The following is a 22,783-nucleotide window of genomic DNA, read 5'->3' as shown; positions in this document are numbered from 1 at the left end:
TGACAGCTCAGAGCCTGGAGCCTGCGTCCGATTCTGTGTGTCTCTCTCTGCCCTTCCCCTGCTCATGATCTATCTCTGTCTCTCAAAAATAAGTGTTAAAAAAAAAAAGTCTAAAACAAACAAGAAACTCAGAAGAAACAAAACAAAAACAGTGTAGGAATCAAGAAAATTTCCAAAAAATTATACTGCCCACAGAGTTAAATATACATAGGAATATATATTTATATATCCATATTTATATTCCAAGAACAAGAAAGAATTCTTAGAAATGAGAACTATAAGAAATTAATTCCATAGAAGATTTTTTTTTTAACTTAGAGAGAGAGAGAGAGTGTGCACAGGACAGGGGCGGAGAGAGCATCCCAAGTAGGTTTAGCAGTGTCAGCTCACAGCCCAACATGGAGCTCAATCTCACAAACTGTGAGATCATGACCTGAGCCAAAATCAAGCGTCAGATGCTTAACTGAATGACCCCCCAGGCGCCCCTCCATAGAAGCTTTTAAAAACAGTTGAGAAAATCTCTTGGAAAGATAGCACAGAGAGAATATAAGCACCAACACCCAATGAAGAATTTCAGAAAGAGGCAGCAGAGAAAATGGATGGGAAGAAATTAACAAGAGAAAAATAAAAGAAAAACTTCCATACTCAAAGGGCAAACAATTTCCAGGACCATGTGTGAAGAATGACCCATGAGAAAGCATATAGTTCATCAAATTTCAGACCATCGTGGACAAGGAGAGTCTTACAAAGTTCTCAGAAAGAGAAACAAAACAACAGACACAGCTTGTCAATGAGCAGAAACACATCAACACATGAGACCCCAAACCGTGACTGGCTCTGGAAGACTTTGGGTTGCATATAAATACAGAGAGGAAACCAACCAAATGAAAAACTGAAACCACCATTAACTCCAGGAAAAACAAGTTGTACAGGAAAAGAAATACAATCGTAGTATATTGTGAGGCTCAGCTGAGAATAGTATTATACAATACTGATGGAAATAATTATGTAAATGATGTAAAGTGGTGGAATAAGAAACTTCCATGGGAAGAATGGGGGAAAAGAGGAAAGAACGAGAGAGAGAGAGAGAGAGAGAGAGAGAGAGAGAGAGAGAGAGAGAGAACGTGCGTTCATGCTCATGATTGTGGGTGTGCTGTGGGGTTGGGGTGGGTTAGGGAGCTGAGTCATCAACTTCCAAGGTAGGAAGTCCATTGATACCCAAAATGTCAATATCAGTAGAAAGCAGTTTAAGCACGTTATTTAGAGACTTGGGAATTAGATAACAAAACAAAAGAGTTGGGGCACCCGGGTGGCTCAGTCAGTGAAGCATCTGACACTTGGTTTCAGCTCAGGGCATGATCTCACGGTTTGTGAGTTCAAGCCCCACATAGGGTTCTGTACTGACAGTGCAGAGCCTGCTTGGGATTCTCCCTCTCTTTCTGCCCCTCCTGCATGCATTCTGTCTCTCAAAATAAATAAATAATCTTTAAAAACAAAAGAGTTTAAAAATTATTTTGGGGAAGTGGAAATTGGGGATAGGATAGAACAGGCAACTACTATTTTCTTAAAAGTTTGTGGACTCATTTAACTTTAAAAATTAGGCACATGCATTATTTTGGAAAAAAAACCAAAACGTTAAATTCAAAAATAACTTTCCTAATGGTACGCAGCTGGTAAGTGGTGGAACCGGCCTCTCTGACTAACCTTGCTCTAACTGGCCAGGCTGTGCTGGTAAGACAGTCTAGAAAGATCACTCCCGTATCCTGGAAACAAGAGGGTGTGATTTCTGATCTTCCATGAACACATCCTTGCAAGGGGCGCCCCCAGAGAGAGTGCTTCCCTTTGAAGGACGTGGGGTACGGCTGGAAGGTGGGGAGAAGGCAAAGCAAACAAAAGACTCCCTCCCTAAACCCTCACAAATAAAACCCTTGAAAAGGTTTAAATATTTGTAAAAACAATGATGCCCAATTTTGGCTTACTAAGGTTAAAGTACAGTATAATACTTGAGGTGCCTCTGTCTGATCCCTAGAAATTTACCCAGAGAAAAAGGAAGGCTCTTTTCTAAGGTGCTCTTTTCTAAGCACCACACTAGTTTTAAGTTGCTTACTTTTGTCCTTTGAAGGGACTATTTAAAAACACGTAGGGGAGAGCTCCACCTTTGCACTAACACACAGGCATGGGTTAAGTGACAAACAGAGAAAGAAAAGGCAACCAACAGAAAGAAAGACACGATGTGATCCTGGACAGAGCAGGGCGTTCTTTTCACCTAATATAAGAAATCTTTGCATGTGGAGGCTCACTGGTGTACCGTGTCCTTTTTAATGGCTATGGGGCGTGCCATTTTGTGCACACAGCCATTTATTTAACACATCTCCTACTGATGGACATTCAGACTGCTTCCAGCAGTCCCGTTATAAAACTGCCGTGACTAAAATCTTTGCACGTGTAATTTTTATTCCCACTCCTGATTACAGCTTTAGGTTAAGTCCGCTTGGAGATTTACAGCACTCCAGGGATGACTCTCTTTCGAGTGGGGAAAAAGGTAAAGCTGTTCCCTGCTATGATTAAAGGACAAACACATTCAGAAATGCTGAGCCCGTTGGTTTTCACCAAACTGAACAATGGAGAAAGGCTAGCTAGGCTTGCTAATAAGAATGCTAATTGTTGTTTCTTTCGGAAATGATTTCTAGCTTACTGGGGTTAAATGTGCCAACGAGAAAAGATCTGTAAGTACATGTGAGTTCTGTAGGTTTTGGCCCACAGAGGAGGAGCACCGGGAGGCTGATCTGGGTTTTTGCCACCCAGATAAAATACAAACAAGTTATGTTGTCCCCGGAGTGAGCCTATGGTTCCTTCTCTTGATCGTTCTTGGCCTTTTCCGAACTCCCTACTATGAAACTGTGCAAGTGAAAGGAAGCCATGAGGACCAGTGAGAGAGGGGAGAAAAAGCTTGCTTTAAATATAGAAGATTCTCTGCATATCAATTTTCAGCAACAAAATTTGGTGTGCCACCCACCATAAGCTGGTGTTAGTGGTCATTGTGGAGCCAATGGGCACTTAGGAACAGAGATGAAGAATGGTTAATATCAACCGTAAATAAGCTGTTTCAGGAAACAGAAGAAGAGGTTAATACTGTCCAGCACATTTTATGAGGCAGGGGTAACCTCGATGCTCAAATTAGATAAGGATTCTATACGAAAGAGAAATTATTGCCATTTCTCACGTCCGAATATAGAAGTAAAAACACTAACTACAGTATTTACCAGCAGCCCAGTATTGGAAAGCATACGGGCGTATCAAACACACAAGACTGAAGCTCATCTCGGAAATCTTACTAAGGATAGTTTAACATTAAAAGCCTGTTAATGTAACCTGTCACATTAACAGATTAATGAGCAAAAAACACATATTTTAATCGATGTAGAAAGAACGTGTGACATAACTCATAATTCATTAAAAAATTAGCAAGCTTAGTAAAGCTGTCTCTATCAAAGATTGATAGCAGACCAAATGTGGCAAATAGCTAGATGAATTTCCTGTAAAGTCAGGGACCAATTAAGGATGTCCAGTGTCAACCCTGTTACTGATCACTTTTTTGAGGTGCTGTGCATAAGGGGTGTAAAGGAAGAAACGAAGCTAATAAGACAGTCCACAGAAGAAATCCTAGGGGATTCACAGGAACAGTCAGAATTAGTCCGAGCTGAGAAGGACAGACCGATGACAAACGCAATAGAACGAAATCGGTTTTAGTCCTATAAACCAAAACCAAATAATTGGACAATAAAAATCAATAAAATTATTAATAGCAAAACCTGTGAAATATTTAGGAACTGTTCTAACAAAAGAAAACTTTAATGAAAAGAGTAAAAGATAACATATACAGTTACGCCATGTTTGTATATGAAATGACTTAATACCATAAGGATGTCAGCTTTTCCTAAAGTATAGATTTAACCCAAGTCCGGTAAGTACACATCAGCATTTTTTGTTCTGAAAAGACAATTGCTAAAAAAAAAAAAAAAAAAAAGAAAAGACAATTGCCAACTGCTGTGTGACTTTGAGCCAGTGACTGTTTGTAACAGTGACGTTTGGAGTCCTATGAAAAATGAAGGGACAAGGACAGACAAGGGAACTTTGAAAAACGAAATGGGAAAGGGCTTCCCCTACCAGACAGCAAGACGTGTCAGTGATCACAGGTAAGACGGCAGGATGAGGAAGCCAGTGGAAGAGAGAGCCCAAACAGCCCTGCGCGGTTTCACTACACTGAAGTTAAAACCAAAAACTTTTTTTAACGTTCATTTATTTTTGAGAGACAGAGCACAAGCAGGAAAGAGGCAGAGAGAGAGGAGACACAGAATCCAAAGCAGGCTCCAGGCTCTGAGCTGTCAGCACAGAGCCCAATACGGGTCTCCAACCCACAAACTGATACCATGACCTGAACTGAAGTAGGACGCTTAACTGACTCAGCCACCCAGACACCCCTTTAAAATAGGATTTTTAATTTGTTTATTTTTGAGGCAGGGGTGGGGTGGGGGGGAAGAGGATCTGAAGTGAGCTCCATTCTGATAGCAGCGAACCCATTGCAGGGCTTGAACTCATGAACCATGAGACCATGACCTGAGCTGAAGTCTGACACAACCGACTGAGCCATCCAGGCACCCCCAAAACTACTTTTTCTAAATAAAATTTATTTGAGAGAGAGAGAGAGAGCACTTGGGTGAGCAGGGAGGGGCAGAGAGAGAATCCCAAGCAGGCTCCATGCTGTCAGCACAGAGCCTGATGTGGGGCTGGAACTCATGAACCATGAGGTCCCGACCTGAGCCAAAACCAAGAGTCAGATGCTTAACTGACTGAGCCACCCAGGTGCCCCCAAACCAAAAACTTCTATTCAACAAAAGATACCATAAGTCAAGTGTCTGTAGAACACTCGAGGAAAAGGCTTTGGGAACCTACCCTATTTAAAAATAAATATGCTTCTAAACTAACAACAATTAGGTTAAGCCATCCTTGACACCCGGCAACAGAAACGATAGTATGGGAGCAGTGTGGCATGGGGGTTAAATACACAGGCCAGCATCCGACCTCCAGGGGTCATGTCCTGGTTCTGTCAGCTAATCACCGGGGGACTGTGAGTCCGCGATTGTGCCTGCTCCCCGTATTTGTCAACTGGAGACAAATCCCTTACCTTACTGTGCTGTTGTGGGGATTATATCAATTAAACAGTTACAGTGTCCGGCATAAGGATGATGTATGTTTGCGAGTGCCACTAAGGACTGCTTACTGTCATCACTGCATCCCTACCTTACCTTACCCCTCCACAGCACGTCACACATTTCCCACCACCTTCACCCCTCGTGCTCTCCCTCTACCATCAACAGATAAGGAAGGTTCCAGCTCCAGCTTCTGTGATCCTGGTTTTTCAACTCCTTATAAAATAAGTAATAACAAAGAAAAAATTACCTGGGCCAGCAGACCTGGTTGGATCTGAAGGGGCTGAGCTCCCGGGGCCTGAGTGACGATGGGAACCGCATTCTCCATGCGCACAGAGTAGCCGGCGTGCTTAGAGGGAGAGGCCTGCAGCCCTGTTCGGACAGCGGCAGGGGGGAGAGGGGCTGATGAGTGGTCAGAAACAGCTGGACGCCGAGAACCTTCCTGGCCGGCTGGGTCCGCTCCCATCTCCCCTTCCCACCAGTCCTCGCCAGGTATCTCCTGGTCCTTTGCAAGTGTCCTCTTTAGCTTCTAACTTAAAAAATTTGAAAGCCACAAACACCAACTAGGAATGTTTTCGGAGACTAGGAGGTCAAATTAAGGAGTCTGTAAAGCCAAAAGTGGAACGGTTATGCCGACGAATTACACCAGAAAGACAGCTTCTGCCATGAAAATGCCCTTCTGTCTGTCAAAGCCAGGGGTGTCGGAACAGTCCCCTGGAGTCCGTCTGTCTGGAACTGAGCACCACACCCAGCGCACACCACAGTGTGTCTGTTGTATTGGGAACAGATACTCGGCCTTCTGTACACACTGAAACCCCGTACACAGTCAACCCTGGCTGGATTCTTAGAACTTCCAGGAGAAGAGTGTTGGGGTGTATGGCTAAAGAATCATTTGGGAGACAGGCATGGGCGGTCCTTTTCGGACAGATTCATATTCTTCATGAGAGCTGGGCCCAGCTGGCTGTCAGAGAGGGGCAAGCCCTGAGGATATTTCACTGGAGGAAATGTAAGCTGACATCAGCCTCACAATAAGAGTCAAACAACGTGGGTATTTACAGACAGCTGGCCTGGGACAAAAACACCAGCAGGTGGGGAGAAAAACAACTTGGTGCTGAAGCAGAAGTCCTATTGTGTTGAGGCTGGCCGGAGTCGGAGAGGCGCCTCAAGTTTAGTGAAGCCAGCGTGCTCTGGAAGATGAAGAGGGCCTTAGCCTTGGTCCAGGGAGGTGGGCATGACGGAAAAGTGTGGGTGCCGGCACCCCAGAGGTGAACGGGAAGCAACAGGCGAGGGGCCGGGTCTGCGCAGCCTTACCTTGGAAGCCGGGCGGACACACGATGAGAGCTTGCTGGAAGGGGTCAGGCCGGGCACAGATCTGGGCTGTTCCCGTCTGCAGGGGCAGGCTCCGCTGGGCCACTGCAGCCATGGACGCCGCTGAGGGCTGGTAGAGTGCAGATTGGTAGTTTAGTATGGAGACTTCGGGATTGGCTAAGGAAATAGTGGCACTGGTGGAGGTGGGAGCCTAAAGGAATGACGGGGATTGAACAAAAATAAAAATAAAAAATGAGGGACGTGTGGCATGTTGGGAGATTCGAGTCTAAATCAAATAAATGAATTCAAAGAGGAGTAAACAAACAAAAACCAAGAGCCAAAAAGCCAAAACAGAGGAGGGGAGGGGTGGAAACACAGTGGATGGCTCGGGAAGAGCAGGCACCTTGCAGCCACATTGGCCCTGGCATCCCCTTTGGTGCTTACACTCGGGCCCGTGCCTAACGTGTGTGGGGCCCGGACCAGAGTGCAAATGGAAGCTTGCATGCCGGACGTGTACAAACCGCAAAGGTAAAAATCAGGCCAGAGACCGTTATGTTCTGCCCTCCCCTTTCCAACAGCCTGGAGGGCCCCGTCTGAGCTTAGGACTCTTGGATCCCTTGGGTGCTGCACTGGAACACGGTGACAGCGGGGAGAGCTGACCCCCTGCCTGCCTTCCCTTCCTGACCCAGCTCTGTCCAGCGACTCGGCGGGGGGGAGGGGGGGGTGTCTCGGTGCATGAAATGTGGACCTGCCAGCCTACACCTCCAAGCTCTGCTCACTCGCCCCTTCCCTGCAGTCCACACCTGGGAGGCGGAGCCCAGGAGGCCGCCTCTGCAGGCACAGTGTCCCAGGTACCAGACGTGGAGGGAGGCCGACATGGGCTGGTGCCAGGGCAGCCCTGCTCACAGATACCCTCGGAGGGCAGCTGAGGACATTACTGCAAATAAACACGCTATAGAAACAGCCAGCTAGGGAGAGGGATCCATGGAGCCTGGGGTTTCCTGTGGGGGTTTGGTGCCTTCTTCCGCTGGTGTGCAGCTTCGGAGGCTGAAAGCCAGAGAGGAAAGGCGCCGATGGCTCAGGGGAATTTAAATGGAGAGGGGTGAACAGCTTCTGAAATGTGTCCTCTCTCCTGTCTCTTTCGGAAAGAGACATCACTTGAGAATGAACTTGCATGGAAAGCAAGGCCAGAGAAGGAAAATCGGTTCTAAATCGCGAATTCTCCAGCTTCTTCACACGGATCCTGGAGCAAGATAGGTGAAGGTTACCGGGGTCTTCGAATTCGACACTGTCTACCACAGGTCTTGCCACTAGAGATTACGGACGAGGAGGAAAGAGCCACAGGGGATCCTGGACGCATACCGAAGTAGAGTTTGAAGATGGGTACATATACATGTCAAATTTGATAAAAAGGCTAATGTCTCATTTTATGTGTTTATGGGTTTTTTTGTACTTAGGTTTTATGCCCAATTTTAGTGCTAAGCAAATTAATTTGTTTGAAAATAATCACTAAATGATGCAGCATGCATGTTTGGATTTTAGGATATGGATTGCCACAGTGAGTGGCTGCCTGGGGCCTCCGGGTTGTGCACGCCACACGTGGGCGGGCGTCTGCGTTCTGTTACTGATGATGCTGTGTGGCCTCGTGTTTCCTCTCTGTCCTCGGCCCAGAGAACCTGTCCCGGAGGCCTCCCCCGCCCCCACTTCCCACCGCTGACCTCTGCCCTGAGCCTCCCCCTTGGGGACCCATATCCTCCAGGTCCCCGCGCTGGTACTCAACTCCTCTGCCTCCCCTGCGGCTGCCTCCTTCCGGTTGTCCCCGGAACCTGACTCTCAGGGTCTCTGCCCTGGTGCCTGGGCTCTGTTTAGTGAAGTTCTGGCCTCTACGGATTTTCCCTTCCAATTCTTGGGCACTGAGGCTAGAACATTCTTTCCGAAAGAAAACTTTGTGCATGTCGTCACCTCTGCCCTCAAATCTCCAATTACTGTCTAATAAACACTATCTGTGCATTTGGGTCTGGCACTCCTGATCATGCTTTGGCCAGCCTTCCCTTCCAAATGCATCTCCCTCTGCGGTCTGTGCCCACGGCACCAGCCGGGTAGTCTGCTCCCGGTCCGCAGAGCGCAGGCCCTGCTGCCTCACACGAATCCTCCCAGCAAGTTCTCTCCAAGCCTCTGCTTGCTTCCGGGCCTCGCCTGGGTCCCCTGTGCTCCGCACGGAAACCCTCCTGACTCCACCAATTTAAATGAACTTCTTGATGATATTAACCCTCTGGCAGCTGATGTGATGGGGCCCTGGTGACGAAAGACACAACCACGGTGGTATTTTGTTGAGAAGCACATTATGTCTGGCTGTGGACACCTTAGCCTGAGCTCAGGGCCAGGGCCTGGGAGGGGCTGTTTGTTGCTTTGGACTCCAGGCCCTAGAGAGCACAAGCTCTTCCCCCCAAGGAGAGCTCTAAGGACACTATTGGTCCCCATGGGCGGCAGGTTGCAGGTTCCCAGAGTATAGGCAGGGAGAGAGGACAGGAAAGAGAGCTAGGCCCCAGCAACTCAATGGGCTGCAGGGATGGCTGGAGCGGGGAGTCTTGGGGAGGGGAGCGGGGAGGGGGCTGGAAGGTGGGGTCAGTGCCTCTTCAGTGACAGAGGGAACCTGTCAGAAGAGAGTGGATGGCCAGGTGGAGGTATTTGTTCTTCAGGATTAGAACATATACACTCTTCTCTGGAAGGGTGTGTGTGTGCATGTACACGCACACATATACACATGCGTGCACGTGAGCACACACACACCCATACCAGGAGTGTTGTGGCCACTGCAGGTTGATAATAAGGCTGAAAAAAATCTAGGGGCAGTTAGTTCTTTGAAGGAAGTGGTAAGACTGGAACTAGGGAATCAAAGTAAACATCCCTTAGCTATCAAAGGTGGCCCAGGCTAGGATTTGGAGATTATTCAATCAGTAAGTATTTCCTGGGTTTTATCCATATTTTATTTTTTAATTAAAAAGAATTTTTAAAATTTATTTTTGAGAAAGAGAGATAGACAGCGTGAGCAGGGGAGGGTCAGAGAGAGGGAGACACAGAATCTGAAGACAGGCTCCAGGCTCTGAGCTAGCTGTCAGCTCAGAGCCCGACGTGGGGCTCAAACCCACAAACGTGAGATCTGACCTGAGCCGAAGTCGGACGCTTAACCAACTGAGCCACCTAGGCACCCCATCCATATTTTAAACAGCATGTTAAGTGTGGGGTTCTGCTAATTTTTTGCAAAAGGTTGGATATCTGTGAGAAGAAAACCTTACTCTCTTGGTCCCTTCTGGTTCTGGCTGCTGGGATTCTGGTGACAGGCTGATGAATTGATTTTCCCCATGACTTGGAGAAAGGACAGGTTTTATCTGTCCTGAAAGATCCTGTGGACCCAGCAATGTGGGGACATGAGGGAGGGACCTGAACGGGGTGATGGCCAGTGTCCCTTCCAGGGATGGAATTCCTTACCAGGCAGATGTCAGGCATAAGAGGATTATAGCAGGAGACTTCACATTATTCCCACGTCAGGACCAAGGGGAACACTAAGAGGTACTATCTCGGAAAGCGTGCCTTTACGAAGTCCCTGAGTCTCTCAAAGGAAATAACCTTGGAAGCAAACACTTTCTTACATAGCTAAACATGACAATAGAGGAGTTTTGTGTCTATTGTCTCTTCTACATGATCCTGAAGGAATTGGTCTCCTGATTAGGTCTGGTGGGAAAATATAATTCCTGAGTCTGCATCAGCCCCGCCCACCTTCCCCTTCGCTCCCCATTCACCTGGTTGTGGACAGTGTTCAGCTGGTTGTTGAAGGTCATGGTCAGGTTGGTGGAGGTGCTGGGGGCCACATGCGTGATGAAAGGGGTTTTGCTCTGGTTCACGGTGTCATACATATTCACCCGACGCTTGCAAATCTCCATGTTCTGGAAACATGATTTGACGCTGTTCATGCAAAAGGCAGAGGCATAAGGGAAAGAGAAGAGGGTAACACAGTATAAAGGGGAGAAGATGGAGAGAAAGGGAGAGAACAGTTAATCTAGTAAACAAGACCACTGGGGAAACTTAACTTTAGGTCTGAATTTCCTGGATTTCTCATGCAAAGTCTGCATTTGGCTCAAGTCAGTTTTATTCAGATGAAATCCCCCCAGGACGGGTTAAGGCTCTCCTTAGCACAACAGACTTGATGGCTCTCGCTGTATTTTCCTCATCTCGCAGATCTGCAGAACCAACTTCACAGCTCAGTCTCAGCGGTGGGGGTGGTTTATGGGTTACTCCGGGAACATTAACAGCAGCTTCGGACAGGCCTCCAACTTACCAAAGACAAGTCCTTGCGCTTCTGGGGCACCAGCGCCATCTAGGGGACAGCCGAGGAACCAGCCAACCCCTAATCTGGACACGGGGACACGCTGTCCCCACTGGAACTGCATATAGTAATGGGAACAGTAATACTAGTCATAATTGCTAATAGTGGCTAACGTTTGTTGGGAAGCACTCTTTCACTCAGTCCTACAACAACACAAGAGGGAGATAGGATTGTTGCCCCGGTTTACGAGGTAAAGGTGTTAAGCTTTAGAGGACAGATCGGTCATCTGCCAAGGCGAAGGGCGGAGTACTCTAGATTACTGGCCGTCTTCCTGTGCACAAACACCTCCCCCTTAACCTCCTTCTCCTCATTTGCTTTTCTCGTGCTTGCCTGGTTACACGAAATAGAAGTTCTCTCCCTCTTTCTTCCCCCTCCATTGCATTTGTGAATCAAAACAGAACCCTAGTTATGAAAGTAAAGTCTAACAATGTTGGTGACACCAGCGTCAAGGAGAAGGAAAGCCACAGTGGCCTCAACCACTGAATTCTTGAAAATCCACAGAGTGTCCTTCCGAATTTATGCCTTGTTTCTCATTTACTTCTGTCTTCTAATTAAACTTACTTTTCCTCAAATGCTGACATGCAGGATAGTAAAACAGCATTTAGATTTCAATTTCAAATACTTATTTTGATTATAAATAATGTGATGAACTGAATATAAATAAAATATTGGTGTTCTACTCCTTTGAGATTACACACGTGTGCTATGGGTATGCTATCATTTGGGCCGAGCAGGTGGGTGAGGGCTATTTCCAAACCTTTCTAGGACAGGTGGTCTGAACTGAGACAGGTCCGGAGGAATCCTTTCTGAGTTCATGACTACTTAAAATGGCCACACAGTGCACATGAAATAAACACTGACTGATTGATCACCTTGGAGAAAAAGGGAAACATTCTATGGTAATGAATAGCTAAAAATACTACTAATAATGTAGTATTTTATGGTAATGCCAACATGTTTTGGGCATGTGCTAAGTACCATGCAAACCACTAAGTGCTTTCACATGGATGCTGAAGGACTAAAGCGATGGATTTTGTATTCTTTTTGGAATGTATTTAAAGAATCATATGGTTTTGTGACAATTCAACCCAAAGCTTTTAGATGCACAATTTTCTATTTTTTATTTATTTTTTCATTTTTTTTAATGCTTTCTATTTATTTTTGAGAGACAGAGAGAGACAGTGTGAGCAGGGGAGGGTCAAGAGAGAGAGGGAGATACAGAATCTGAAGCAGGCTCCAGGCTCTGAGCTAGCTGTCAGCACAGAGCCCAATGTGGGGCTCGAACCCATGAACTGTGAGATCATGACCTGAGCCGAAGCCGGACGCTTAACCGACTGAGCCACCCAGGCGCCCCTAGATGCACAATTTTCTAATTGAAATGGTCTGAGTTTTGAGTTTCAGGAAGAGCAAATACTTACACCCTGGGTTAATTCTGTGACAACGGCTTTTAAGGAATTTGTGCACTAAAACCCTGGTGTGGAGAAAGGGGTGGGGTCTCCTTCACCTGTTAATCTAGATGTTGGGGCAGCTCTGGCCCAGCCCCATGGGTGTGGGTCTTCGGAAGGGGAGGAGGTTGGAGCTTTCTTCTCATCCTGTAGTTTTCATGGTCTTCCCGGCCTGTTCTGGGGACGCTTAGGGGTTAGGTCTACTCCCAGGTAAGCCCAGGTATGCTCAAAGACCTGTCTTTCCTTCTGGAGCCCATTTTCTGAATTCTAAGTAGCCAGTGATCCTCTTGGATCTACACCAAATTCTAAATTTTGAAGCATTCGATTGCTGCTTCCTTAACAGAATTCAGAGCTAGGCAAGACCCTGAGGTTGGTCAGCTACGCCCCTGACATTGTGCAGGTGACGGTCGCACTGACGGTGTAGAGGGTAACCGGGAGCTGTCTGGAGAGGACCACTCCATCGCCTACTCCTCCTACCATAGCTGGTTCACACTTGTCCCATTTTGCCCCTGAATATAAAAAGACTGATCTCACAGGAGCCCTATCTCATAAATCACCAAGTCGGCCTTCCTTCTGTGACGCAGAATGACTCCTTGACTTACCCCTACTGCCCCAGAAATAGGACAAATCCTGTAATGAGATGTGCAAGGGAAGGTCCAACTTCCTTCTCTGTACTGGACCTTGGTGGTTGTTGCCATGGGATCTGACTTGCTCAACAGCAACTGCTAAGGACCAGAACTGAAATCAGGAGGTAATTTGGGGGCCACCCACTCACTCTCTGCAAACCAGATAAGGTCAAGTCCAGCCTAGAGACTCGGCCCAGAGTCCGGCCGTGGCAGGAACTGCCAGGATGTGCAGAGGTCTCCCACGTTCAGCCTCTTCACGTATGCCCGTTTCCTCGTAACCCATTTAAAATCTGGCGCTCTCTTGGGCGCACTGCTTCTCCCTGCAGACTTCCAGGGAAGCGACTATCTGTTCTTTCACATCCCAAGGGTCTCCAGGTTGAGAGGCTGAAGTGAAATCTCTCATTACCCTCTGATATGGGCTGAACTCTTTCCCCAAATCCACATGCCGAAGTTCTAAGCTTCCACATGTGGCTGCGTGTGGAGATGTGATCTTTATAAAGAGGTAAAATGAGGCCATCAGGGTGGGCCCTAATCCAACTGCCTGCGAGGAGGAGGAAATTAGGACACAGACCTGTCTAGAAGGACCACGCGAGGACGCAGGGAGGAGCTGGCCATCTAGAAGCTGGGCAGAGCAGCCTTAGAAGAAACAGTGCTGCCCAACACCTTGATCTTGGTGTTTGGTCTTGTCTTCTAGAACTGTACAAACATGAGCTCCTCTGTTGAAGCAGGTCAGTCTTCAGTGTACTTTGTTGCTCCAGCCTCTACAAACTCCTCCTCCCCCCCTCGCCACCCTGGCCTCCCCGTGCCCTGCCCAGCGGGCAAGGGCCTCAGAGGTCAGACACTCTGGCTTCTCACTTCTCATCCCAGGGGCCTGTGGTCAATTCTGGCCACCCTGTCTCCACTTCTCTCTGCTTCCCCAGACTGCAAGTTCAAGTGTCCCCTCCCTCGGCCACGCTTCCGCCCATCTGGCTCGTTCAGCTGTTACTAAAGTCGCCCATCTTCGAGGTGACCAGACTGTTGGGCCCCGCCGGCCCCTCTGCCCTCACCTCCTTTCCCTTCACAGCTAAGCCTCCCGCAGCCGTCTTTTGGGATAACGAGCACTCTTTTGCCAACATCCTAAGTCTGTCCGAAGCAGCCTGGCAAAGCTCCAAGCTGGATGACCCCGAGTAACGATCTGTTGTCTTCCTGCTGTCACCTGGAGGCCCGGTCACCCTCCGCCCCGTTCACATCTGCCGCCACTCTGTTCCCCCCACTGCCCTGTTCACTTGGCCTGGCCGCCTCTTGCCCCAACCACCCAGGCCTTCCTCCCCTTCTTCAGCCACCAACCACCTCACTCTCCACAGGGAAGATGGGAGCTGCTGAAGAACATCCGCTTGGCTGGCCCAGCCAGCTCGCCTCCCCACACTCTCATACCTCCCCGCCCGTGACCTTGGCCTTGCCATCCCGGCCCCTCCTGGCCTCTTGGAAACCTCTGCATCCTTCTCTTCAATCCCTCGCACTGCAGACCCTTCCCACCAGCATTCTGAACTGCTATGGTCCCTTTGTATCAGAAGAACCCTTTTGGGTCCCTCTAGTGGCTCCTATTTGTCCCTCCCCTCCTCTCGGTCCTGCAGCCTGCTGAGCCAGCTGCTCTACCCCTCAGACAGCTCCCTCGGGCACCAGCAGCTTTCATGGTTCCCCAGGCTTCTCTGATTTGATGGTGCAGGACCAGAGAGGTCTCTGTCAAACATGACCCTAACCAGCCCTCCAGGGCTCAGAAGTCCCTCCAGGACTCGCACTGCTCTTAGGTTGAAGACCCAAACCCGTATCTCTGGGCCTTGCTGGCTCATCCTGAGGCCGCCCCTCCTTCCAAACTGCAGGCCCTGTGCTGGAAGTCACCTCGCGGGCAGTACCCTTTCCGCCCCGGCCTGCCTTTCCACTGGTGACCTGTCGCTCGTCCTTCAGTGGTCGTTTCCTCAGGCCCGCCCTGCCTGGCCCTGACTGCAGCCCGCATTCCCTGGTCACAGCCTGCTTCTCTGGGGCTCTCTCGCATGATGTCTTTCCCTTACCCACAGGCTGGAAGCCCCCACAGGCAGGGGCCCCGTCTGCTCGGCCCTGCGCTCTACCCCAGCACACAGCCCGATGCGTGACGAATGAATGGATGAACAAACCCAAATCCAAACTAGAATGGTTCTGGGAGTGACCTCTGGCACCGAAAGTGGCTTTGCTTCACAGACGCTGTCATTGTGAGCACCCAGTCCGCTGCCACCTGTTTCTACAAACAACGTTTTAATGAAATGCAGCCTCTCTCATTGCTTTCTGTATCGTCTACGGCTACTGTCATCTGTAATGGCGGAGCAGAGTGGTTGCGACACAGACCATATGGCCGCAAAGCCTAACACATTTACTATCTGAGGCTTTAAAGAAAAAGTCTGCTGATCCCTGGAAAAAAGCATCCAGCAAGACACCTACTGTGTGCTGTGGGGAAAATCGAGAAGGTGCGTCATGGTGACAAACGGGTGGTTCAGGGTTTCGATGGGAGTGATTCTCTTATCAGCGTCTATGGTCAGCATCTTCTTTAACAGGTCGATGAACTCCCGCCGGTCTGCCTTCTCCACTAACATGTCGCTCCCTTCCAAATCTGTTGTCATGTTCACCTGGAGGCAAACAGGGACAGGTTACCAAAGCCCTGTTCCGCCACCCCCACCCCGGCTTCCCTTCTGCTCTGCCGGGAACTCCATCCCCATCTCTGTCACCCCTTCCCAGTGTCCCGAAGGCTGCGGGGGTCCTGCTGCAGGCACTGCCACAGGCTGTTCCTGCCTACAGGCTGTGGCTGTGTCCTCTCCAGGAAAGGTGGAGGGCGGCCATGGATGGGGGAGGCCGTGCTAGAAAATACACAGACGTGACAGGCCGTGCCCTGTGCCTGCTTCCATCAGTTAAGTTGAAATGTACCTCATGTCATACCGCGTGGAAAATAATCCCAAGATGGAAAGACTTCTGGACATTTGTTGCATAATAATGGGGTTATACTTGCTACTACTCAATTATATACTTAAAAATGATCAAGATGGTCAGGTTTTCTTTTTCTTTTTTTTTTAAATAGGCTCCATGCCCAGGGAGGAGCCCAGTGCAGAGCTTAAACTCAAGACATCGAGGGTCAAGACCTGAGCTGAGAACACGAGTCGGCTGCCTGATGGGCTGAGCCATGCAGGTGCCCCAATTTTATGCTGTGTATATTTTTACCACAATTGAAAAACTGTAACTACAACCAAGTTGTAAATGATGAAATGCAAAATGGGTTATGTATTTAACCTGCAAAGGCCAACAGAACCTCTTCCTCCAGCTACAGTGAATCTGTCCTCCAGCAGTGCCCTAACTTAGCGCTAGAACTGTTTTAGCCCCTGTGTTCACTGGGATCACCTCTGACCAAGACAAGCAGGGTATCTGAACCCAGGATTTTTCTTATAAGAGTAAGCCTCGGACAGTTTTTGAAAAGCTTGTTTCACGGTGCTTTCTATTATTTTCCAAGGCATGCTCTGGAAAGTAATTTCAGTTTTCTCAGACAATCTAAGTGTCTAATCAACCAACAAGCACCCTTTACTCAGAATCATGATTTTTGGTTCCACTCACACTCAGTAAGAAGTGTGCTTAGTGTTTATTGGTCTATCGCTGTACTTCTTGCTGCTTTTAGGAAAAACTCTTTGGGTTGCCCTGATTTTAGTTAGACTAGTCCTTACGCTAAAAGCAGCTGACGTTCTAGAATTTTCTCTGGGCACAAAGGTGAGAGCCTGTGGTCCTTCCACTGAGCTGGAATAGGGTAGATCCCAAATCCAGTGACTGGTGTCTTTATAAGAGAAAGAAGAGGGAGATTTGGGCACAGAGACAAGAGGAAACCCAGGAATAAAGGCCACAGGAATTAGGATGAAGAGGTTGGGGTCAGTCAGCTACACATCAAGGAACACTGAGGACTTCCAGGGGTCTGCAGACACTAGGACTGAGGCACAGGACAGTTGCTTTCTAGAGCTTTCAGAGGGAGCATGGCCCTGGTGGTACTTTAAATTCAAATTTCTAGCCCGTTGAACTGTGGGAGAATAAATGTCTGCTGTCTGAAGCCACCCGGTACGCAGCATGTTACTAGGGGAGCTCTAGGAACTAATACACTGAGTCGTGGGCATTAAAGTCCAATGTTCTAATGAGCTTGAATTCTCATGAAAACATCAGTAAGATTGGCTAGTACTTTTTGTTTCTTTTACAAATGAGAAGCAATAAAGAGCTGCTGCAAGGTTCTGAAAATGTCCCACCAACCCAATGGTATTCTTACTACGAGTGGCATATCATTGTTCAAGGTCAAAGTCAACCACCGCAGATGAGTAATGTGAATTTTCCCCACCATCTTCTCTTGCTGTGCTTGGTTTTAAAGGGGTAACACTGCACATTCACCCATGGGGCTTACCTGGGCCATATCATCTAAACAATTGAAAATGTACTTTCTTGCTTCTTTCGACTTAATCCCCGTCTCTGCTTCATGGTCATCTGGTGTCTGGTCAAAAGAGGCAAAAGCTGAGTGGTCATGTGAATTATTTCCTGGTTACCTTGACTCAAGCTCTGGAGCTTCTGTTTCTCATGGAGGGTCTTTTCCCAACTTTTAGAGAACACTCTGATTCTTAAGGTGACCTGTGCACACAATTGCTTTCTTTTTTCATCCTCCACACTAACTCATCTCTCTTCTGTTCTTCCCACCAAGACCTGTCGAGAGCCTACTCTGAATCAGATCCAGAGGGTTCCAAGATGACCAAGGTATGCCATATCCCTGAAAACCCTACATTTTCCCCTAAGTTTAAGGGATAAGGTAAGATTCCACACGTGGAAAAGCAGAAGCCCTTTTCCACATGGTTTTAAATGATAATTTACTTTTATTTCTCAAACTCTCAGATAGATGGCTCTCACTGCATGCCAGGCACTATTTATTCAAAAGCACAAGAACTCATTCGGTGCTCTTTACCACCACTCTAGGGAGGATGATCACCGACCCACTTTCCAGAGGGAGAAAGAGGAATGACAAGTTCAAGGAGTTTGCCAAGGCCTCGTGGCCAGGAAGTGGCATCTAGCCCCCGCGTCTGTTCTGTGCTGCCCCTGCACCTGGGGCGGGGCCATGCCCGGATGATGCCCGCACTGGCCTTGGTCTAGGGGGCTGCTGTTTCCAGTTACTGTGAGTTTCTGGATGCATCTGTGGACCATAGGTAATTAAGCCTCATATCCTCACTCAGGGATGGCATAGTTGAGCTGCTAGGATCCAGGCTCTGATCCCAGAAACAGCTGGACAAGTAGGATGGAGGCTCCAGATGAAGACATGAAAGTGAACCCTGCCCCTGCCTGGCCTCACCCGCCTCCAGCCCTGAACTCTTTTTTACTGGACCTGACCTCTAGCTGCTCGCTCTCACCGGTACCAAATGCCAGCCCTCTCATCAATAGCCTCAGAGTGCTTGCTTAGCTCTCCAATCTCTTTTCAAGATCTTCTGCAACTACTGGCTACACACTGTCTTTAAATTGTATTAGAATTTGGCTGTGGTTTCTGTCAAACAGACAAACACAAAAACCCCAACAAACAAAAAACCCTCACCTACTCTCTTGCAAAAAAAAAGAAAAAAGAAAGAAAGAAACACCTAAAATGAGCACAAAGCATACTTAAGACTTGCATTATTTTCTCCTTCCCAGGAAAATACATTAATTTTAATTGCTAGGCACAGATCAAAGTGAAAGCAAAATACGTTTCCGTTAAAAGTTAAAGTAAAACCACTCAAGAGTTGATGGTGTGCAGGGGTGCGCGACACCACCTGCCGGTGGGGACAGACACCCCTCCCGGAGCCTAAGGGCTGTCATCTTGCTGAGGTTGTTTCCCCTGCCTGCAAGGCCCTCTTCACCCTTTAGGGCCCAGCTCAAATGCTCCTCCTGGCCCTCTAGCTCCCTCCTCTTGGCCTCCGACTCTATTCCTACCAGCAGTGGGGCACTTGTGACAGCGGGGTGGCGGGGGGGGGGGGGGGGGGGGGGGGGCTTGGACTAGGAGCTGCTCGAGGACAGGAGGTGGCTCAATTCTCTCTCTAGCACACACCCGACAAGTCAGTATTATGACTCGCTGGGATTAAATCCCAGGAGTTTAGCTGTCAGAATTTGGGATTTGAGCTTCGTAGCAGCCGGCCAAGCAAAGTGGTGCTTTTGGACACTCGAATTCATGCACCTCATGCATCAACAATGGTTGCCCCCTCCCCCCGGGGGCTGCCGGATGAATCAAAGCGAAGCGCAGGACCGGGGTGCCGACGGCCAGAGCTCTCTGCTTGCTCCCTGCTAAGCGGACGGTTCCCTTCTTTCCTGAGCGCTGGGCATGGGTGAGGAGTGGCGGGGACGCTCTTCCTACCTTCAATCTCCACAAAGGGTACGGTGAGTCTGTGTCACGGTTGAAAAACCTAGTTGTCTTTGTCCCTGCGCTTAATAAATATTCAGCTGGCAAACCCTGTGTTTGTGAAATATACCGAATCTGCAAGAAAAGAGGGGAATGAGGTCAGGGCGTTTCCTGTCACCGTACATATGGTGTACTAATGGCTCTCGTGCCTTTGAGAAAAATGACAATTTTATAGGGAAGGAAAGAAGTAATAGGAGAAAGAGGGGAAAGAAAGAGGAATAAGAGAAAAGCACAGTTATGGGAAGCAAGGTTTTGGAGACAAGGAAACCTCCACCACCTCCTCCATGTGTCATGTTTTAAGGGACCTGAGCGATCCGGACCCACCTGATCATACTCGGAGGCTCCTGGATAGAGCGGCCAGCCCAGGAACAGCTCAGCAATGACACAGCCCAGGGACCACATGTCAATTGCCTCACAAAAGGGTAAACCAAGGATGATTTCAGGGGCCCTAGAAAGGAAGAATGGGAGAAAGCATTAGCGACTCGGAAGTGGAGGCAGCCATTTCTATATGAATTCTACATAAAATCCTAGCTTTCAAATCCAAGGTGCCATTACTGCCCCCCTCTAAAGGGCCTGTGGCTCTTGCACTGTGTGGCAGCAATCCCTCCATTCTTGGGCTTGGTCCTCCCCAGGGGCAGGGAGCGTGGTCAGATGGTTGGCCGAGATGAAGGTTGGTCTGTGGCTCTAGAAGGAACCTACAAGGAACCACATCCATTGACTTCATTACTGTTATGCTCCAGCTGGATGAGCTAATAACCACTTCAGAGATGCCTGAGGGTTACCATTTGTACCTGAAAACCTGGAAACCAATCTTAGAGACTGCCCAGTTCTTACAAAGCAACTCAGAAATGTAGGTGTTCTATTTGCAGTAATATAGAAAACAAGTCGCCTCTACCCAGAATAAGGAGATGAAATCCAATATTTGTTAGTGCCAATGATCCCCCTTCTTAGGAGTCTGAATCACACTTTTGTAAGGAAACGCTATTTTTTTAAAAAAATCATCAGCTTCTAAAAAAGTTAGTCTCCTAAAATGTCTTCAGAAATTACAATGGTAGGACCCTGTTCATGACTCCATAGTCTGGGTACCAGTCAGAGCTCCATTATAAACCCGTCCCTGCCTGTAGGAGTCTGTCCCTTCACACGACAGACGAGGTTACGGGCTGGAGCTTCCGAAGGAAACCACCTAAACGCAGAGGGAAATTTTCACATGTAGTTAGTAATGAAAACCAAGGAGACCACAGAGTGCATTTTCTTTTCTAAGAATGTGTCATGATGAAGTAGGGGTATGTTTTGGAGAAAACCACGTTCAAAAGTATGAGAGATGAACAGCTTTCAAAAAAAAAATGTGGCTCAAGGCGCTCGGCTTATAATGAAATGCATTAGCCCAGCCTCTGTTTTCTCTGTAAATTTCCTGCTTGATTAAGCAACGCCAGAAGATGCCACTCTCCCACCCTTTCAGGAGCCTGGCAGGTGAGTGGAGGGAGCAGGGAGGCGGCTCTGTCTGGGTGATCTTCCCCAGCTGGCAGAGGGGGGCGGAGCGACGCTGCGCTCACAACAGCCCCGCACGTCTCAGCACTGAGCTGAATTTTTTCCACCTAAAAAGTGTCTCCCTACATTATTCTTTTAACTTTGCTCTTGTTGCTAATCTCTTTTCTCTACTTAACAACGTTGAAAAACAAACAAAAACCAACATGTCTTGTTACAACGTCTTGATTTGTCAGTCTCCTTAGGGCTGGAGACTCAGCACGGCTGCCAGGTGCTTCTAGAACGCCCCGGTCATCAGTCTGGGTGCACAACATCCTTTCGCCAGCGTCCAGGGCTGGGTGGGTCTTCCCAGGCTTGGGTGGGGGTGGTTACTCTGTGTGGGGCGGCGGAGGAGGGGGGGTGCGGGCACGGTGCAAGCTGCCACTGCCGTACTTAATGGCTCTTCCCTGTCCGCTCACTGCTGGCCCGGAGGTTCTGCCTGGCGCTGCGCCCTAGCTCTGTGTCCCAGGTTCTGAACATGTGTGTGAACGTGGGAGGCTGACCTTGTCCCTCTGGCACTGGGGCACTGGGGATGCCCGTGCTGGTTCTAGGGCACATCTCTGCTGGACTGTCCTGTGCTGTGGGGCCTTCGATCCCACAACTGGCCTAGGTCACTGTGTCCAGGGTTGTCCCCACACACACCAGGGCTTTCAGAGTCACCTGGAAGTCACCTTCCAGTCACCCCAGTCCCAGTGATGCACCCTATGATGAGGTTACTGCAGACTGCCTCTAGCAATGCAGTCTCTCTAGAGATGGTTTTGGTTGATTTAAAAAAGAAAAATCCCTTGGAAGAGAAGGGGCTATCTGAAAAGAACATGACAGAGAAAACAACACGCTCTCATTACGTGCGTGTCAGAACCTGCCTCTCTGCCCTCTCTGCTCTAGAGTCGGCGTGTCCACCGGCCTGCCCCGTGGAGACGCAGACCTCCTCTCCGGAGATGACGACTGTCCTGGTTCTGCAAAGCCCCCACGGCAGGCTGGTGACACAGGACAAGCCTTCTACGCCTCTCGGTCCCCATTCCTGTGACGGGGCCCCTTCGCCCGTAGCTTCCAGGCCGGGTCTCGGGAACACAGGTGGGCTGGTCTCATGGGGACACCTCTGGATTTGACCACGGGGTCACCCTCCCTCTCAGGTGAACCACCTCGCTCTCACACCCCTAAGCAGGCCATTTGGAACCAGTGGAAATTTGTCTCCCGGTTTCTGTTCCCTCAAGACGTGCAAGACAGAATCTTCAGTGATGTTCGCTGGCAAGAAACACGAGCCGTGGATTTTGTCAACTGATGTTACGTGAATAGGGCCTATGAAGACAACTCTCAGTCCATTTTCTCTCTCTCTCTTTTTTTTTTAAGGTTATTTATTTCAAGGGTGGAGGAAGGGCAGAGAGAGTGAGACAGAGGATCTCAAGCAGGCTCTGTGCTGACAGCAGAGAGCCTGATGTGGGGCTTGATCTCACAAACCAGATCACGACCTGAGCTAACGTTGGACGCTTAACTGACTGAGCCACCCAGAGCCCCTCTATCCGTTTTCTATTAGAACGTGAAGTGGCAGCCATGCACGGTAGCAGGATATGAACAGCAGGATACTTTTCTTGCTGTGACCATAATGAACAAATGCTCAAGTGTCAGGCTAGATGGCTGGGGGACGAGAGAAACAGAAGACAAGAGTCTTCTGCCCGAGGGGCCCCAGATGCTGGGGCGGCAACACCCGCACACGTGACAACAGAGGCTGAATATAGTACTGGTGTACAAGCCAAACATGGAGACACGAGGCCGGAGTAATTCGAGCATACGAGCATGCTTCAGCATCTCCCATCTGAAGAAATAAAACAGCACGCAAGAACAAAGCAAAG

At 48.7% G+C, this 22,783-nt stretch overlaps 1 protein-coding gene across 3 annotated transcripts in view; it reads right to left on the bottom strand.

The window, feature by feature from the left end:
* Positions 1-22,783, bottom strand: part of HIPK2 (homeodomain interacting protein kinase 2) — a 176,917-nt gene that overhangs the window by 39,321 nt on the left and 114,813 nt on the right. For 2 of the 3 annotated variants that reach the window (XM_029922732.1, XM_029922723.1), the window contains exons 3-9: positions 19,734-19,857; positions 19,365-19,484; positions 17,406-17,492; positions 15,425-15,609; positions 10,319-10,481; positions 6,522-6,729; positions 5,461-5,582 (exon numbers count right to left, since the gene is read on the bottom strand). In XM_029922732.1, the coding sequence (XP_029778592.1) occupies positions 5,461-5,582; positions 6,522-6,729; positions 10,319-10,481; positions 15,425-15,609; positions 17,406-17,492; positions 19,365-19,484; positions 19,734-19,857 (1,009 nt within the window). The remainder of the gene's footprint in view (positions 1-5,460; positions 5,583-6,521; positions 6,730-10,318; positions 10,482-15,424; positions 15,610-17,405; positions 17,493-19,364; positions 19,485-19,733; positions 19,858-22,783) is intronic. The other variant, XM_029922739.1, reaches the window with a different exon arrangement.

The sequence above is a fragment of the Suricata suricatta genome, chromosome 2, assembly GCF_006229205.1.
Source record: "Suricata suricatta isolate VVHF042 chromosome 2, meerkat_22Aug2017_6uvM2_HiC, whole genome shotgun sequence".
Lineage (NCBI taxonomy): Eukaryota > Metazoa > Chordata > Mammalia > Carnivora > Herpestidae > Suricata > Suricata suricatta.
This window is presented reverse-complemented; position numbering and strand designations above follow the sequence as displayed.